The sequence below is a fragment of the Lacerta agilis genome, chromosome 13 (assembly GCF_009819535.1).
Source record: "Lacerta agilis isolate rLacAgi1 chromosome 13, rLacAgi1.pri, whole genome shotgun sequence".
NCBI lineage: Eukaryota > Metazoa > Chordata > Lepidosauria > Squamata > Lacertidae > Lacerta > Lacerta agilis.
Window position 1 is genome coordinate 20,686,929 of NC_046324.1, and position 20,648 is coordinate 20,707,576.

At 42.1% G+C, this 20,648-nt stretch overlaps 1 protein-coding gene across 2 annotated transcripts; it reads right to left on the reverse strand.

Moving 5' to 3' along the window:
• Positions 1-389: 389 nt before the first annotated feature.
• Positions 390-20,479, reverse strand: ARRDC4 (arrestin domain containing 4). Of its 2 annotated transcripts, XM_033166827.1 has the most exons (8): positions 20,059-20,479; positions 14,819-14,888; positions 11,998-12,145; positions 6,351-6,453; positions 5,382-5,638; positions 3,384-3,546; positions 2,455-2,609; positions 390-2,351 (listed from the first exon to the last, which is right to left on the reverse strand). In XM_033166827.1, exons 1-8 carry the CDS (start codon positions 20,384-20,386, stop codon positions 2,295-2,297), a joined length of 1,281 nt encoding a protein of 426 aa, XP_033022718.1. In that variant the 5' UTR covers positions 20,387-20,479; the 3' UTR covers positions 390-2,294. The 2 variants fall into 2 exon arrangements, with proteins under 2 accessions (XP_033022718.1, XP_033022719.1); XM_033166828.1 differs by lacking the exons at positions 11,998-12,145; positions 20,059-20,479.
• Positions 20,480-20,648: the final 169 nt, after the last annotated feature.

The window sequence follows — 20,648 nt, forward strand, 5'->3', positions numbered from 1 at the left end:
GAAATCTCTGCCACTTAAGATTTTGGCTGCAATCCAGCCTCCACTAGGCATGGCTATTTCATTGCTTACTAATGGCTGGTGAAGCTCTTTGAGCAAGTAAGACTTTTATCTACTCTACAATAATAGGAGGGATCCACTCCCTCTTCTTCTCAGTGTGCTCAAATTAAGAATATAGGGTTTCACTGCCATTTCTCTCCATAATCAATCATTTTTGCCCCCTTTCTCCTAATTCTCCCCTCCCCAATAGCTATGCCTGACAAGCCTCCATCAAAATGAATTCTATCAGCCTCCAGGACCCCATCACTAGCAGAAATATCCACTCAGCAAGAAAACACGAATCTTAGAGGAAGTCAGTAATGCAGATTTCAGGGCCCTTAACGTGTGTGTATGTGTGTGTGTGTTTTAAAGCTTCAATGCTTATTATTCTGTTACTGTAAATTGTTTAGAAGTGGTGACCCCAATTAAATCAGGCAGCAGCTTAATTTTCTTATACCTGTTAAAAACTATTTTTTTAAAGATGCAGAAGTCATCTTAGAAGCACTGTTTTTTTCCCTTAAGATGGTGCCTGCTGCAAAGTTATTGGTTGTTCATATAGGGTCATTAAGGTGCATGGTGCTTTGCAGTGTACAGTAAAGGAGACAGGAAGAGAAGAAGAGAAGTGAAGGTAGCGGGAAACAGGGAAATGTATATGCACTGTTGGACATAGGCCCAAGGGGGCTATGCCAAAGGCTTGATAGAAATGGTGATCTGAAGGGAGAAGGAGGGGCGGCATAATGCAGGTGCACGCACTATCATATAAAAGCTAAGAAATCCCCCCCTTTAGAACTACTTCCTTTTTACTCATTGCAAACATAATAAATCCACAATTTGATGGACAATTTAGGTTTCTTGCAAGCTGCAGTATATCTGCTTAAAAATATAATGTACATACTATACAAGATTTCCTTCAATCTATGAGGCACCCCTAATATGAGACTTTATCCTAAGCAGCAATATTCACTATTCTAAATGACCTGAGGAACAACTCAAATTATATTGCACCATAGTAAAGACACAGCCCAATTCTGAAGAAAGCAAAGAACAATTCCCTGATAAGTGAGCCAGATTGCTGTACATAAACACGTGCACTGACAAGGTTCTCATGTTGCTTTTAAGGAGAATTGCCCTACTAAATAATGATTCTCCAAGAACCTCTCTCCTGACCCCCAAAATTCATAGAGAAATTACTATCAAACTGGGAATTTAACGGGGGCAGATCCAACTGCAGAATTACACTTTTTGGTCTCGGCTCTCATATCCAAAACAGAGGTAGGTTTTTTGTTTTTTTGTTTTTTAAAAAGGCTTTTAAACACAGTAATTCATTATTGGAAATCATAGCTACTCCTTTCTTCATTCTTTATAGAGACACTGCCTATAATTGCTCTAGTGGCAGTGGCTCAAGTTGCTGAAGTTAAGGACTGGTGTAGTATTTGGCTGCCCTTGCCAGATTTTGTCCCATTGGTAAAGATGCAGGGGGGGAAAATAGTTCTGCAGAGTTGTAGAAAACTTAACTGCATTTCCCTTAACAAAATAAAACAAAAACTTGAAGTGCAGCAACAAAACTCCAGCTCCACCATTGAAATAAATGTCTGCCATTCGTAATTAAAAAGAGCTGGCACCTTCATGACTCTTGCTATATATTAATATCCCTATAAAGCAATATGCATTTTAAGACCACTACATGATAGGTGTCCATCTGACATTTCTTTCTTTCTTTAAATTAATACAATCTTATTTTTGATGCTGAGTACAGTCAGGATCTCAGATTTTCCTGCTTGGGTACTGAGATTGTCAAGCAGAAGCCCTTGTAAACTAAAGGAGTGTTTTTTGGAATCTTACTCTTATTTTTGTCCCTTCTCAGGATAATTTAGTCATGCAGATAAAACAACTGTATCTCCTTGGTGCAGCCTTTTTGTTATGTGGTTTGGCTGCTCTTGAAAATATCCTCAGCATGATTTTTGCACTATATGCACCAGTTCCTAAATTTTCTCTCTTCTTAGATATTTTTCAGTTGTTCCAGGTAAGATAGGGGCCACTTTCCTGGTAATCTGATCTCATGGTTTCTTCATTGCCAGCTAAACTACAAGGCTTTCTTCCATCTCTTGCCTCTCCTCAAAGAGGCAAGGTGTAGGCCATCTTAATGTTTCGGTTGCCTTGATACCTTTAAGCAATAAATTGCTTTAAAAAATGTTTAGGCTGTAGAAAACAAAATCAAGATATTCCATCTGATCAAGATGCAGCTTTCTCAATCATCCTTAAGCCATTATTGAAACTGGCTGGCTATCTTCTACCTCAGTAGGATGTGGGTCAATCTGCAGAGAAAATAAATACACTTTACTGCTTGGGATTCTGAAGTTAATATAAACATTTTTTGTTAGTTTTAGACAGAAGTTGCACTTAGGGATCTTGATTTACCTCTGAATAGAGAGGTGGGGGCTGAAACCGGAACTCCTGAATGTAGGCCAACATAGGGCAGCATAGTTCTTCATTGCAGTCAATTAGTTGTGGATAAGCCGTAACATGTCTTGAGAACTCTTCCTCTGACACTATATCGGCATAATTGGGCGGTGCTAGCAAAAGAATTTTTTTAAAAAACATACATTAGTTACTACTTCCATGGTTCTCTTCTGCAGATGAATCTTCTCCTAAGCCCTACTCTATGATGGCTGATGACCAACAACACAAATGAGATTTTAGTGTAAATGATGAATCACTTAAGAAGCACTGGAATCTGAATACAGGTATTACTTTCTGTTTCACTGATATACTTGTGACAAACCAGAAGGATTTCATAATTTATTATTACTTAATGTACTTGTATTTCTTCCTTTCCCAGCATGGCATTTTCTTCTCATAGTCACCTGACAAAACATCAGCTGGCCCAAAGCAGGGATGGGGAACCTATGTCCTTCCAGTTGCTACTGGACTGAAGCTCCCATCATCCCTGATAACTGGCCTTCCTGGCTGGGGCTGATGGGAGTTGGGAGTCCAGCAACATCTGGAGGGCCACATGTTTTACCATCTCTGGTTTAAGCTGAAAAAACCTCCCCAGTTCAAGCCCAATAGTCAATTTACTACAGTAGAGGCACCAGGAAAAAAAGGAGCCCCCCCCCAAAAGGGTAAAGTATGTTTCTAGGTGGGTTAAAAGAATAAATAAGCACTTGCATGTCCCCCTGCCCTGCCTCTGGAACTATATGACTTTTTACATTGGCTCTAGTTAACTTCATGTGAGCTTCACAATGTATTTTTGCAACGTATATAGCAGCTCCTGCTACTGCAAGAGAAAAACAACAACACAACCCAGCCAAAATAATAGACACCAAACTCATAACCCAAAATTGTACCTTCTGGATGTTCTGGCATTGACAGTGCCAACCAGCTCATATCCATGCTGAACTGGCTGGCAAGGCTGGAGTTTCTGCTGGAAAATGCAGTACATGGAATTGTGCCAATCACGAGAGGCAGCTCAAGCATCAACTTTTTAGCACCAGGAATATGAATGTACACCTGTGATGAGAGAGACACAATTTCACAGACTCTGTCAGAGAGGAGCCAAACCTAGCACTACAAACATATCCAAAGGCAAGATCAGAAATTTTCCATAAACCCAACAATTTTGGATTAGGGTTGCACCAATCCTGCAAAGGATGAAACTACAATCTGCCCCATCCTAGTCCCACATAGTTTTAGAAGAAATTCACAGGAATTTTTTTTTAAAGGTGAGGGGTAAATGTTTACAAGTTAAAAAACACAAGGTGGTTACAGATCTTCATATGTATGAGGTGGCCTGAGGATTGCCTGTCTTCACACCAGGTTGTTTTAAAAGCTTCTTCCAAGCACCTAGACTAGCAGCTAGGCAGTGCACAGGGCTTCTTGAAGGGGTTACACACCCTCTGAAGGAGCGGCTATGCAGCTTGGGGGTACTTCTGCATCCTTTGCTGACACTTGAGGCTCAGGTGGCTGGTGGCTCAGCTGTGCCCCTATCTGGAATAGCCTAACTATTATTGTCTATGCTCTGGTAACGCCTAGGTAAGATTTTTGCACTGCATGATACATAGGGCTGCCTCTGAAGATGGTTTGGAAACTTCAGCTAGTGCAGAAGTCAGTGGCCAGGTTGCTCACAGGGGCAAGACAGTTTGAGCATATTGCATATTACACTGATCCTGGCCTGACTACACTGGCTGCCAGTTAGTTTCTGGATCCAATTCAAAGTGCTGGTTTTGACCAACAAAGCCTTAAATGACTCAGGACAGCAACACCTCAAGGACCACCACTCTCCATATGGACCTACCTGGACCCTGAGATCATCATGTGAGGCCCTTCTTTGGGTGCCTCTTCCATGAGAGGTCTGGAGGGTGGCAACACGAGAACAGGCCTTTTCTGCAGTGGCTCCCCATTTGCAGAAAGCTCTTCCCATGGAGGTTCACCTGGGACCTTCATTATACACCTTCAGGTGCCAGATGAAAACTTTCCTCTTAAACCAGGCCTTTGCTGATTTACAACTGATGCCCTTTTAAATGTATTGTTGGGGGGGTTGGGGTTGTTTTTGTTCTTATTTTTATTATGTATTTTGTGTTTTCATACAGGCAATCACTATTTTGCACACGTTCAAAGCACGCCCCACTGTGCATGCATGCATCTCCCCAACCTGGAAGTTGCCAGAATGGGAGCAGGGGTGGAACAGGCTTACATGTGCTCTGCTGATACACACGAAGTCAGGAACGCAACCCCCATGCAAAACAGCTGTTGCCAGTAGTAATTTTACTGTGAACCACCCTGAGATCTATGCATGTAGGGTGGTACGCGAATTTAACAAATCATGATGACAATAATAAAATATATAGAAAAGAGGGAGGCAGCCCTCAGGCCACCTCATACCTATGGAGAGCTACAACACATCTACAAATCCAGCCATGCGCAGCTTCTGAAACAGACTCCTGATCTGATCTGCACATTGGTTTGGGTGGATGAGATCATATGTGTTCACTTTGGAAACTACGCTCGCAGGATTCTTCCTTTATCCCTATTTGGGATAACTGTGCTGTCATTCATATACATCTACTCTGTTTCAGGAATTTGGCTTTGTTTTATACTTTCAACATTTCCTTCCAGCCATTTTAACAGCATCTCAACCACTTCAGTTGTGGACTCCTAACCCCTTAAAATTCCAGCAGCTAAATGTTAGTCTACTACTTTTGGACATACAGAACAATTCAAACTCTCTGAAGGAGAAAGCAATGCTTAGGATAATGTAAAAGATAATTATGCCTGAATTTAAGTCTGTTTAGTTACATTAACACAGTCTCTAAACCTTAAATTAAATGGTGAAAAGCCACACTTACAGCTAAGGAATATTCAACTCTGATAATACAGCAGTCAAGGATAGAAGGGGTGACAGGTGGAATTTTCAAAGTTTTCCCATTCCAGGTATCCGTGCTACCAGAAGCAACATGGTTTCCTCGCACATTGGCGACCATCTGTCGAAAAGTTTTTGTTTTCCCACTAGCCAGATAAGTCTGTGTTTGGAAAATAGCAGCTTTTGGAACAATTAAACGAGAGGAACAATTCTCAATTTCTGCATAAATTGGTATTGCTTCACCTAAAAAAAAAAAAAATCCACAAAGCACAAATTAATTACCAAACATTATGATGTACTTGAGTGACAAAGAACTTCATTCATTACATGATGCAAATTATTTTTCTGCCTTCTGTTTTGTACAATTAGAGTTTATAATGTTTAGAAAAAAACAGTTTAGTGGGTACTTCCTATGTTTATTGTGGCAACAAGTACCATGAAAAGTCCTACATTTGTATACACATCTGCAATGATTTTAATAATCATTTATTTGGCTTCCTGCTTAACCTTTTCCCTCTTAAAGCGACAAAACCTGAGGCTTTTTATATAGGGCATTGATGTTATGGGGAAAACATGGCATTCCAACACTAATATATAAGCAGGAGGACACTTGCAGAGGAGAACAGGAGGATTGGGGAGGGGAGGTCCTCAACTGTTCCTCTGCCCACCAATTCTACTCTGCGAGTGCCCTCATCCCAGACCATCAAAATCACTTTTTCCTAACTCTGGCTCTCAAAACAGCAGAACAGGGTGAGAGCTGCAGAGTGGAGATATTTTTTGAAGAAAACCAGTTAATGTGGAAATGCTTGAGCCCTTCCATCCCACTTGTCAACCCTCCCAAACAAATTCCACCCCCAATAGGAATTTGGAATAATAGGATTTTGACAGAGGGGTGGGACTTTGTATTTATCAACCTAATATCCAGTTTCAGTCTTATTGAAGAAGATACACTTGCCATTACAATAGCCTTTCCTCTCTATTTTGGCACTGAGAGAAACTGGGCCAGAAGTGAAAAACCAGCATCCGATCATCTTTTCCTGGCTTCGTCTTACAGGGCTCTGTAAAAAAGAATAAAAAATCATTAAAAGAATAGTGGTTTCAAACCCACAGGTAACAGCAATTCACCTGTGCTTGACTTACCAATTAAGAGTTTGTTTATTTACAGGCATTTATAGCTTGTCCTTTACCCATGTGGTCTCTGAGCAAGCTACATACAGCTCAATATATTTAAACCAATATAACATATTCAACCCACAAAGGTCTGTGCAGAAAAGTGCACCTTGAGATAATTGAGGTAAGTTAAGGCGAGACCCACAATGGCATTAGCTTTGGCAGCAGCCATCGCATGGCAAGGGAGGCAAAGCAGGTAGCTCTACCCACGTGGCACTCCGCAATCCATTTAACAGGTTACTGCTCCACATGAGGCAAACAGGATTTGCATTCTCTCAGAAAGCTCCAAAGTGAGTGTAATTCTTTTGGAGAAGACATGTCCCCTTCCCATTTTATTCCACATGGCATCTCTGCATATACACACTTTGGCAATCACTGCAGTCTCATTGCTCTCTGCTGCAGTAACTAGGCATCCCAGGTAGCAATTCAAATTTACTATCCAGATGTTCATATCAATTACTATTATTTAAATGACATTAATGGCCACATGTGCAAAGTACCAAGTCACTGTGTAATACTACTCTCTTGTTGTTATAATTGATCCTAAATATTTATTTGTTTGGAGCAACACAATGTGAGAGTGATCCACTGAGACCAGGCATATGTAAGATTTCTTCACTCAGCAGGCACAGACAGAGGTGGAAGCAGAGGCAAGCAATTCCATAGGCAGAAAATGCATCTCCCTCCATTCTCTATGGTGGGAAGGGATAAAGCTTCTGCCAACCCTCAACAGCATATTATTTTATTTTAATGGATGACATGCTTTCCTCCATCTAAATGGACCCAAATGAGAAAATGCATAAAGGAGTCTCTGTAGACAGTGGCTATTTTTGAAACGGAAGGTTACTGAATCCCTCAGGAATTGATTTAGAACTCAAGCCTACTAAGAATCATATGGCACACAACCAGTCCAGTTTACACAATTTTATGACTACTACCTTATGCTATGCTGAAAAATGCAAGTTCATTTTGTTCACATTCTTACAAATATTAGAATGGGGTGGTCAAAAGTGACAGCAGTCAATTAATAATTTATAGATAGAAAAATGACCCCACTTGAAAGTTAACCAAAGTCATTCGACTTTTATTGTTTAAGTGTTACCAGACTTATCAAGCAGGAACAAATATGGAAGCAATCATAGATATGGTAAACACACAACACAGAGATGAATGCATTAATTTCAAATATCTAGCATCCTTATATGTGAGTGGATTTTGTGTTTTGTGTTACCGTAAGTGGGTTTGTGTATGTGCTGATTTCCTAAGGTACACCTAATGGGAAGCTGCTCTGGGGAAAAAATCCTGCCCACAAAACTCTTTTCTCAACGCCGAAAGGCTGCTGCCAACAAGAGGAGGCACACTGGTGCTTTGGCCAAAGAGGATATTGTTTTAGTGAGGCAGTCTCAACTGGTTTATATTACCATTTCATAATAATTATAGACGGAAGTTCAAATGTTCGTTTAGACTTGAGAAACAAAACTAAACAAACTGCACAACCTATTCAGCTGGGTAAAGCAGTTAACAGTATTTGGCAAGTTATGTTACAGGGCTGAATTAACTACACATCAGAAAACAAGTGTGACTAACATTTTTAATTAACTTCGAAGTAATGAAAATATGCAGCCAACTAGGTTAGGAGAGTTACTTGAGGTAATATTAACATCGCCTGTGCTAAGCCCCACTCGGCTAATTTAAAAAAAACTAACATGAAAGTTCAAGCAAACTGAAGGCAATCCCACACAAGAGAGAGAATGACCAGAGACACAGTACAGTGAACTGCATTTGCTACAGTGAACTGTATTTGCTCTAGACTTAACAGCAACAGCAGGAGGTTGAGCTACAGCTCCACTGGCTTTCATCTACCTCTCTCTGGGCCATTTCGACTACTGTACCAGAACAGCAGTACATATTTACAGACAAAACGAGCGCATAATTATTGTGTAACAGGAGTGAATTTTAAGAAGCACAAAGCCATGCAAATGTCACAGATTCAGAAAGAACCTCATATTTTAGTTCAAGCCCCTCCCCCACCACTTAAACTTGTGAGTGACCTTCCACAAAAGATTCCCTTAGCAATCTATTCCTTTGCATCACTTCTGTTATCACATCTTCCTTAATGCTAACCCAAGTCTGTCTTTCCTGCAGGTCTGACATTTCATAAGTTGTAAAAACTCATTTCACTAAAATAAGTTATCACACTGAATAAAGTTAAAGGGTACAGAACTGGCTCATACTCCATTAAGTCATGGGGGGGGGGGTGGGGAGAACAGGTAGACTTTCCAGTCAATATTATGCAGAGGGGGGGTCAGGATCCAAATATATGACAGTTAGTTCCACATGTCCAAGGAGGTTTTTGGACCTGTGTTTCTCAATAGCAGCTCCCTGCTGGAAGGTAAGCCAATTTTGAAAGCATTACAGGAGTAGTTTGTGGTATGACACATTGATTAGGAACATCAGACTCCTAGCCAAACTCACTGGAACAACCAAGCCTTGAGGATGTTGAAAATTTACCTTTGGGTCCCTTGGACCAGACATTCATGCAAAAATATATACACTTCTGGAAACAAGGTTATACTTAACCTACTTTATACATAAAAATAACCCACTGGATTTTGGTTCAGCCATCCACTGAAGTGCGAAGAACAAAATTCAAAATTGGATCCATATATCATTTAAGTGATACTAAATGCCATGAACAATTGCAGGCTTTTCATTTACCTGGTCACTACAGTGCTACCTCTGGTTACGTACTTAATTTGTTCCGGAGGTCCGTTCTTAACCTGAAACTGTTCTTAACCGAAGCACCACTTTAGCTAATGGGACCTCCTGCTGCTGCTGCGCCACCAGAGCACGATTTCTGTTCTTATCCTGAAGCAAAGTTCTTAACCTGAAGCGTTATTTCTGGGTTAGCAGAGTATGTAACCTGAAGCGTATGTAACCCGAGGTACCACTGTACTGACAACTAGGAATTTTTTTCCAGAATGACTCAGAGTAATTTCCAAGTGTGATTGCAACTCTTTAAAATCTCTCTCTTTCGCTCTCTGTGGATGTGTGTATGTGTGGGTGTGCGTGCACAGAGAGTGGATCTCTTAGTTCAGTGCTGATCAAATGCTCGTCAACCACCAAGTCAATACCTTTTCTTCAGAAGCTTTCTGCTTTGTATTACAAAGAGCCCCGTAGATGTTATTTATTTTGTGTCAGTTGAAGGCTACTGGACTGAGAATCAGTGGATCCTCTGTGCTCTGTGTGGACTGTTTTTCAAATTTTCAGGTGCTACACACACACACACACACACAAACACATTTTCCTTGCTCTCAGACCGAATCATAGGTAAGGGTGTAAGGTGAACTCTTTGCTGCAGAAGCTGAAGTTGTTATAAGGGAAAACAGACTGAAAACTGCTTTTGTATGGAGTTTGAAAGCTATGCAAAATGAAATGGTTATTTGGTGAGTAAGGCACTTTAGTAACGCTTGAATGCTTCACATATTCTGGCTGAGCAAGTTCTCATGTAAGCATTAGCAAAGCTTTGTTCAAATAAAGGGTGCAGGGGGAAAAGAGAAGACAGCTAGACAGGCAGGTATATCTACACCAGGGGTCGGCAATGTGCGGCCCACGAAGACTGTTTTACCGGCCCACGAGCCGCCCCCGAACTGAGTCGCCCGCTTGGTGAGTCCCCATTGCGCTGCGTTAAACCAGCACAACGTGGCGCAGGGACTTGCTGAGCGGCGCTGGAAATCGCATCTGCGCACGCACAGATACCAGAAATCACGTCTGTGCATGTCCAGACGCCGAAAATCGCTTCTGCGCAGGCATGATTTTCGGCACCACGGACATGTGCAGACGCAATTTCCGGCATCGCGCTGCGCCAGTCTGGCCAACGGACGATCTCCGTGGGAGTGATCTGGCCCATGGCTGGTAAACCTTGCCGACCCCTGATCTACACTGATGGTACAGTGGCAGATATGGTGTATCAACAAATACAGAGAAGAGGAGACAAGGCTATTCACCTTTAAATCTTGCATAGTTTCTAATCATTGAACCTGGTTTGTATTCAGCAAGAAAGTTATACTTTATTATAAGGGGTGGGGAACACCTGACCCTCCAAATACAACTCCCATCATTTCTGGTTATTGGTCCATTCTGGCTGAGGGTGATGGTAGTTGGAATCCAACAATGCCTCAAGGGTCACAGGTTCTCCACCTCTCCTTTACACAATGGGCAAATAATACATCCAGTCCTAACTATCAATCTAACAAGAAGCAAAAGCTGCAGGGGAAAAACAATGCTGAATACCAAGAGCACAGAATACTTGCTACATTAGCATTATGATGAAAAGATAATATGGTTCCAGCATTTCCTGAGCAGCAGAAATCACAGAATCAGATTTAAGCAAGCAGTTATTAGATCTTAGGTCCCATAAGAAGAAGGGAAGATATCGTTTTATGTTTAGATGGAATGGGAATTCAGCCCACTTCCATTCTGTTACTTTAGAATGATCTTATTTTCTGTAATAATTCCACTGATCATGAGAAGTCCAATGCTTTAAATGTGAGTAAATCCATAATATTAATAACAGAAGGTCTGAGGCAGCTGCATTTATACACGTAATGCTGAAAAAAGAAATGCAAAATGGCTAGAAATGATAAATAGTTCACTATAATGCCTGTTCTATCATTCCCTCTATCTCTGATATTCAGGCTGCAAATACTATTGCTTGCATAGCCACAACAGCACCACCACCCCATAAGCAGCTGGAAAATTTGCAGAAGTACGAAACAACTTTAGGGGGAAAAAACCCCAGGAGGGTATGGGAAAAACCCAAAACAGCCCTATGAGGAGTGAGTGTGCTCAGTGGAATGTTGACCAGCTGGGGACCACCTGTGCCAAAATATACTTCTACACGTTATTTTTGTGATGACCAATGGTTTCAACAAATACATATGAGTGACTGGCTGGCTGGCTGTTGAGGAAACAGAAAACCAGGGGGTTGGGTGGCGGGATGGAACAGAGTGGCTGGAATCCGGAACAGCCGTACTGTACTCCACACTACAATATTTTTATTCTGGTACCACTTATAGCCTAGTATTACTGAGAGAGTGTCAGTCTTTGCAACCATGTAAATGTAGCTACTCTGATATAAAGTACTTTAGGCTTTGTGTTATTGTTATTAAGCCTCATTAATGCATGTCAATCCTGCCCCAACTTTTGGCAGAAACAGCTGTGCCAGCAGGGATGTAATCAATGGTATTAAACAGCAACAAAAAACTGTTGGCAATCCATGCAGCCTAAAGGCTATCTATTTATAGAGGAAGCTTAGAAGGGAGCTTACATGCATTTGAAAAGTCAGCAAAGTTACAGACCAAAATATCACAGACCTGGTTATAGCTGAGGGTTAATGAACACACGTATAGCACAGCTAGATCTGCTCTTACCAGTAGAACGGGTGAATTGACATCTATGTGGCTGATAACCTGGAACTCTCTCTTCACAGTTTGATCAGGGACAATTGGCCTTTCCAGGGTTGCTTTCACACAGTACTGGATGTTGCCATACTTGCCCGTGAAAGAGGTTGCTAAAGGTCTGGACACAAAACAAAACAAAATACCCATTTACAAGTTTGGCACCTTTCTCAGAGGTAGACTTAACAAATGCACGGTCAACCACCTTCTTGCTAGAATGCCCATGGGATGAGCAACATAAATCAAGCAGGTATGTTTAAGAGAAGCTAGGGCATGACAAAACAGTTTTAAGATTGAATGTATGCATTATATGGGCCTGTGAATGAGCAAAACTATGCCAAGCAGCATTTGAGCTTCCTGCACATCTTAGGCGTCATCAAAATACTTTGTAACAGGGTTGGCATGCTAGTGTATTTACCAACTATTTGACCAACAGGTGGTTAAAAAAATCAATGAATAGTCATACCTCGGGTTACGTCCGCTTCGGCTTATGTATTTTTGGGTTATGTACTCCGGTAACCCAGAAGTGTTTTTCAGTGTGTGGACACTTCTGCGCATGTCCGCATGGTGTGCGCATGCACAGAAGCGTTCTGTGCAGTTCGCGCATGCACAGAAGCACGATATTGCACTTTGCGCATGCGCAAAATGGACACTCGGGTTATGTACTTTTGGGGTGCGAACAGCACCCCGGAACGGATTGGGTACGTAACCCGAGGTACCACTGTACAAGATTGCTATTGTTTGGGTGGCAGTTTACTTGTATCATTTTCCTATAGGTTCATTTGTTCGCAAACACAGGAGAGGACTGTTTGCCTCCTAGCTGTGCAGTAGTCAGGGGGCAGAGACAAGAATTGCAGAAAACTTCCTTTGACAACCTGCTGTAACTGAAAGTTTCTTGAAGCAGTAACACAGACAGCCATTGGTGGAAACATCATTGTTTTAATTGCATTATTTTGGGTAACTTTGTATGTCAAGTCTGGTGTACAGGATAAAAGCCAACAAAATAAATCCTGTTTAGTCCAGCTGTTGCATCCCATCCCCTTTCCTAGCACTACCACTTTCCATGTGCTAAAGGAAAAAGCAGGGAAACTGCTTTATAAGTGTAGTCTCCCAGTGTTATTTAAATCACCTTTCATTCAGGGTACTGAATTGCACAAGGCCTAGAGTCTCAATAACACAGCCAAGGACATAAAGGATGGTTCAGGGCCAGCAAGTGTGTCCCTGTTCTCATCATGTGAACAAGTAAATATCTGAATATGGCTTAGCTGCTCAGTGAATCATTCACATTTCTACAGAACTAATCTAACATTGCCAGAAGTCAATTTATTAAAAGTTGTAAATACTGGTAAAAGTTCATTTCATTGCACCACTATAATAGGTAATTTGTTTTTGTAATTAGAATATACATTAAACCATTTGACAATGGGCAGATCAATTCTAAGTGGGGTGGTGGGTGGGAAGCGAAGGGATGGATCACCCAACTCCAAAGCCTTGCATGCTTGTGCCAGTCAGTGTAGTAGATGTCTGTCTGTCTATACATGCATGCATATACACACTTTTCTTCTGTTTTGCCCATTTTATGAAACATTCCTTCTAAACCAAGGCGGAGAGGAATTAAGTGGGTGAGTATAATTCTCTTGGAGAATTAAAAGGGTGGTTGATCCAGCCTCTGCCACACTCCAGAATGTCCTGTTTCAGGACCTCACCTGATAACACACTACCAGTGATAATTTACACTTGTGGAGTTTTCCCACTGGCCTCTGAGGCAGACATGCACTCCCACCTTCCCAGGATGCCAGAGAGGGATCTTTGACACATCTTAATTCTTCCAGCCAGATCTAGGGGTTAGGTTTACTCTGTAGAGTCGTTACCTTTCTTCTAAGAAGTTAACTCTTTAAAACACACTTGACCATTATTTGATTGGTCTGTTGATCAACTGTTTTTTGACTGGTCAACCATACTTTTTAGCCTTCATGATTGTGATGAAAGGCACAGGTGTTGCCTGCTGAAAGCATGGGATAAAGAAGCTTCTGCTATCAGGGAGAAAAAGATCTACAGGAATAACCCTCTCTCTCCCTAGGTTATCCACCATCTTACTATCTACATTTTTCTGTCCCCTCTCCTTATAAAGAGAACACATTTCTCTTTATCTCCTAGCCCAGGGATGGAAATCTGAGCCCTCCTGATGTTGTTGGACTCCTATCAGCCCCAGCCAACATGGCCAAAGATCAGGGGTGACTGAAACTGGAATCCAACAGCATTTGGAGGGCCAAAGGCTACCCAATTCCCATACAAACAGTATTTACAGTTTCACAAAACTCTGTATCAATGCTATTCAACTGCTTCAGCTTTACCAACTGCAAAAATTAAGCTGCTTACATTGACCTGCTGCCTTCTCATATTCTCCTCCATCACCATTTGTTTCAGCTTGTGGAGCGCAAGATAAAACAGTACTGCAAGAGGCACATTTGTATCTTATGTTGCATTTTACCTCTGCCCCATCCCAACTGCTTGCATCAGGTCATCCTGCTTGATTCATTTAATAGGAAAAAAGGCAGGAGAGTACAGTACTAAAGCCTAAATTCTCACTCCTAATGCTCTACAGTTCCCAACTACTGGTGAATAAGGTACTTTCTTTAAACTTTAATAAGATACAAACCAAACAAAATCAATATACGGACAGAATTTGGATCACAAAGTTTATATATATATATAGGTTATTTCTGAAGTGTCCCTAGATAGTTTGCAAGAAAACAATAAAAACCAATAAGTCAAATTATGCTACATCACTTACTGCTGGGGGAGTTGAAAGCTGAAAGGGAATTCATGTTTTCCAGCTTCTAACAGGATTAAGCCCTCATCACCTACAGGGAAAAGAAAACATGTGGTTGGCTTTTTCCTCCCACTTTTAGAAAAAAATATATAGATCATAATGATTTTGAACACACAAACTGCAGAATTAAGGCAATCTGTTACTTAGGTGCCACTTTGAAGAGGACTCCTATTGTGCTTCATCTATGACCAAGAGCTACTGTGGAACTTGCTAAAGGACGCAAAGTGGCTTGGGTTAGGATTCACTTTCTTGCATCCCACTGTCTCCCCTATACAAGCAATACAAACACTTGATTACCAGAAGCAAATGTGATATGTGGGTGCATGCTACAAGCAGTGCTCTCTCTTGCGAATCACATTTGAAACTATTGCCTGTCTCCAACCTAAGAAATATATGGGAATGATGCTTTTGTTAATGAGTGAAGAGCCAAACAACTTTGTCATAGAACAAAGTAAGAAGGACAGAGAAGATGGTGTTTACTGCTGTCATTAAAAATAAAAAATGAGTGTTTATGAGGTACACATATTTACAAAGTGTAAGTAAGAGCCATTTTAATGTAGCATTTAAACTTAAGAATCATGTTCAGTATTAAGTGTTGTCATACTCACACCACTGACTGCACAAAGCTGAACAGCATGAATGAATTCCTACCACACCACACTGTCCAGCCTATTGTATTGCACCAATACAATATCATGGTTTGTGATACTGTCTGGGTGCAATACTCCTACATTACAATCCTATGCATTTCATTCTTTAGGAACAAAGGAAGCTGCCTTTACTGAGTCAGACCATTAGTCTATCTAACTCAGTATTACAAGACAGGATCTGAAACCATGTTCACTGGCTAGGCCTGTTGCTACAGCAGAAACTTGCAAATGTTGTGTAACAGACGTGGAAGAGCCAGGGTTACAGAAAAGTGTAACAGTTTGCTTCAGTTTTGTCTCAAATTCTTGTCAGATTCCCACTTCCTCACTGGTGGGGAAGGCCAGTCTTTTAATTGTGAAAGAAACCCAGTGGATTTCACAAAGGGAATTTTAGCATGCTGCACTTCTTCAGTTGCCTCACCAACAGCAGTGCCATCACAGGAAGTACCTAAACAAGAAAGGTCCTTTCTAGTCTTTTTGGACTACTAAAGCAATCAGTGTAAGCCCAAGGTAGGTTGTGCACAGCAGAGCAGCATACCTGTCTGTTGAAGAATCTTAATGACCAAAAACCAACAAGACATGTAATTAACTGTTCCACACAGAGGAAATTGATTACAAATTGCTTCAAAAACAACCGGAAGATTCGTCTGAACATTCCTCTGAATCAATGGTGAACAACGAAACTAAAGGATGTACATCACATGTGCCCAGCCAAGCACTTCCTCCTCCCACTTACTTTAAGAATCTGTCCTTTGACTAGTATGATAAGGTGTTGCCGAAAGTAGCTTTGTGCTGAAAGCAAGTTGATCAACTCTTGTGACTGATCTAGACATTTAGGCACAATTACTTCTGTCCTTTGATTACAGCTACTGTAGTAGAATCAACACTATTGTACTTAAACAGAGATGAATTTGCCTGGAAGCAGTGCTGTAGAGTGAACTGGCAAGAAATTCAAGCGACTGAGCAGGATGATACTTCAAGGAACATCATAACCGCCACCAGAATATTCTCTAAAGGCCTCAGGCTCAAGTACTTAAGTGGGGCTAGCCCTCAGTACTCATGCCTCAAAAGGTCCACCCTGTGGAATGCCCTCCCATCAGATGTCAAAGAAATAAACAACTATCTGGCTTTTAGAAGACATCTGAAAGCAGCCCTGTTTAGGGAAGTTTTTAATATTTGATGAATTATTGTATTTTAATCTTTTGTTGGAAGCTGCCCAGAGTGGCTGGGGAAACCCAGCCAGATGGGAAGGGTATAAATAATAATAAATTATAGTAGTAATAATAATAATTTTATTATTATTATTCAGCCAAACCAACTTTGTCTGACTCCTTATTCAGTCCCAGCTCTACCTGGAGACTGAACCTGGGATCTTCTACATGTAAAGCAAATGCTCTACCACTTTAGTGACTGCCCACTGAGTTCAAGCAGTTTGTTTCAAGGTGAAGCAGTCTGGTTTCAGGAATCCCCCTCTCAGATTGTATTAGCAGTTATCACCACACACAGCAAAAACTTTAAAGTACTTTGCATAATTAGAAGTGCTATTAATATAATGGGGAAAGTTAATGTCATTTGTGGTGGTTTCTGCTACTAGTGAATGATATTAAACAGATTTTTAATCTATGGATAATTTTCCTTCTTGATTTTATTGTGACTCTTTCTTACATCATCAGCATGATACATTCACAAAGTGAATGTGGCCTACCAGCCAAGTACAGCAACCCACCAAGACTTAATAAACCTAATCTCCCTTTGTTTTTTGCTGGCTACACAACACCGGGGGGTGGGGTGGGAAGGGTAAAAAAAGCTGCACTATATGCATCTGGGTGGATCACAAGCAGTACAGGCCTATTTTTCATATTGCTTTGAAATGAGAAAGGAAATTCACTGAGATACTGTACTGAACTGTTTTTATCTAGAAGCAGAACACCAATGACCACAATATTTTTTCTTAAGTGTCCGAGGTGGGAGGAAGAAAATTCTTTCTTCGATCTTCTGCAGTAATTTAATACCAAGCTACTGTAAACTTCACAGCTGCAGCCTAGTTCTAACAGAAAGAATTGCCATTAGGAACACAACCTAAAAGGAGAAATCATCCATAACCAAACCCTTGTGAGTACAGTAGTCCCTTGCTAACTTCCTTAACACCTGTGTCAGCAAGTCATACTTTTGCCCTTGGCCTGTCTATCTCCGTATTCCAAACAACTACAGTTTTTCAGTGTGGAGGAGGAAAGCATTTACCGTATTAGAAACACCTTCTCAAGTGTTATTTCACATGATGGCCCAGAACTAAAATTGCCAACTTCTTTCTGGCATGGTTCATGTGCTTTTAAGAGCTGAGTAATAGGCTGAGATGCAACAGGCGAAGTTTCTCATACACAAATATTCATATTGAGGCATTTTGTCTGCTGGAATCCTGTTCTGTTATTGGCTATATATATAGAGATATAAAAAGAATGACACTGAGCAATAGCTTTCCATGAGCAGAACAGATTTCCTACACATTGAAGGGCACCCTCAAATGGAAAACTGTATAACAAGCGCTAGGGCTGGTTTTACTTTTTGGTTTTATAGCAACACTTGGTATTTTGAACACTACCGTACTTTAACATTAGGATCAGATGAAAGATGTCTAGCCATTAAGTGTTTTAGATCATGGCATATGAAATTTTGTGTGCACATGTTTGTTTGTGTTCCAAATGGCTCAGTCACTGTCACCTTCTTGAGGGAAGTGAAAACTTTATTTCAAAAGGGACTTTGAAGTAAATACTGGCCAATTTGTTTTATTGCCACTGCTGCATGATTATGTTTTATAATGCCGTCATTATTTTAAATCTTGTTTTATCATTGTTAGTGATATTAGGGGACCTTTTGACTGAAAGGAAAGGCATGTAAATTATTTAAATAAACATACAACTCTCTCAGCCTACCCCATAATCTGCACCTAAGTCCCCGTCCCTCTTAACTCCACACCCTCCTCCCATTTGCAACCTTCATACAGGGTGCCCCTAAAATTCATCCCCAACTACACAAACCTCAGCCACTGGTCTTTCCTCATTCAGTTTATTTTGCCAGGCCTTTTACATCTGTTTCAGCTCTAGATTTCTTTTTAACTTTGCCACTTTTAGATTTTGCTGTCTTGTATGTATGCGTTACTGTTGATCTGCTTTATCATTTATTTATTTTTAAATGTTTTAGTTCTGGTTGTAAGTCATTCTGAAAATTTGAGTGGCATTGTTTTGCTGGATATTTCTGCTTTATGTCATTATTAAATTGATTTTATGCTGCTGCATTTATGCTGGCTTGTGTGTGCATGAGCTGATAATTTGGTTATGATTTTTCTTGCTTGTATTTTTTAATTTTTAAAAAATTGATAAACCACTCTCAAGTTTTAAACTTATAAACTATTACACAATCCTCCTTCCTGGCCAAATGGTTTGACTTGGCATAGTGCAGCTTCCTGTGTTTTTATAAAGGAGAGGATCTATACTTCAACAATACTGCAACTGCTTTGCATGCAGAACATTCCAAATTAAATCCCTGTCATCTCTAGTTAGGGTTGGGAAACACCTTTGCCAGTTAGCATGGAATAATAACACAAGAGCCCTCTTGCATCTGATCAAAGGTCCATCTAGTCCATGCATCCTGTTTTATACAATGGCCAATCAGATGCTTCTACGAAACCAACAAGGAGGGTGTGAGCACAACAGTTGTATAATCAAGGTGCATCGCACACTTCGTGGTGAGGGATCTCCCACAACTTAGGGGCTGCTACAGCTAAGTTTTACGTAAATGCACTCAGTGAAACTAATGAGTAATGGTTTTTTAAAAAGCTACCACTTGCAGTGCCCAACCTCATCCCAGCCCCTCCTACACTGTGTTCCCACTTGGTTTCATTTGCATACATTTATACCAAACATTTCCTCCAAGCAGCTCAAGGTGGCACACACAGTTCTCCTCTCCCCCTTGCACCCCATCTTTTCCTCCCAACCCTGTGAGGTAGGTTAGTTAGGCTGCGAGAGTGACTTGCCCAAGTTCACCCACTGAACTTCATGACCAAGAGGGGATTTGAACCTGAACCTCCCCTCACACCACACTGGCTCCCTTATGTAAACTTCACGCAAACTTCACGCTTAGGGATGTGAGAAATTAAGCAGGGCACAAATGCCTTAAAACAAAAACAACAAACAAACACCAACTTGCAGTGAACCACTATTAACAATGCCAACATTATTAATATTCTGAACAAAATGAGACAATAAATCTGTTCCATAGGAGGCAACCCCCTAGGGGCCGACGTCACTCCCCCCCAACAATCTATTTGAGGGGGCTGCCCCCCCCCAGGTTGATGGGCATTACCATTCAAATGTTGGTCTGATCGATTATGTGGGGCGGGGCTTACCTGCCCACCCCAACATATTATTCAGGTTGGCACCCCTGATAGGTTGTTCTCTCCCTTCTGACCCCCTCCAAGCGACCCCTCGCAGCCCAAGACCTTGACCAAGCCAAGCCTCCCCTCCCCACGCCATGGGCCGCTTCCTGCCTCCTTCTCACCTGCCGGGCGCGAGTCCTGCCCGAGCAGGTGCTGCCGGACGTCCAAGTAGGGCACCTCCGCCTCCAGCCGGACCCCCGGGCCCCCTCCTGCTGCCCCTGAGGGAGAAGCGGCGGCGGCTGCCACAGCGGCGGCTCCTTCGCCCCAAGCGGCCCTGGCGCGCCCGGTGGCCTCAAGGCGGAGGGCGCGGAGGGGCAGCGGCGCCGCCGCCTCCACCACCACCCGCCCGGATACGGTCTCGCCGCCGCTGTAGCCGCCCGCTGCCGCTTCCGACAGAGACAAGGCCAGCTGCGCCTTCACCACAGACGACGACGACTCCTCGGCCGCCATGACGCGCCTCAGGCCCCCCCTGCCCGGACGACGACGACAACGGACACCGCCGGCGCCGGCGCCTCAGCCCTCTGAGGGGGAAGCCAGACGAGGAAGGAACGGGGAGTTTCGCCTCAGCCTCCCTCCACAGGCCCTCCGGCCTGATTGGCCGCACCCGTGACAGCCCCTGGCGTCAGGCGGCGTGATCGGTCCGCCGCGACCAACCGCCGGGCGGGCCTCGGCGCGTGAACAGCGCCGCCATTGGAGACGCCGCAGCAGACCC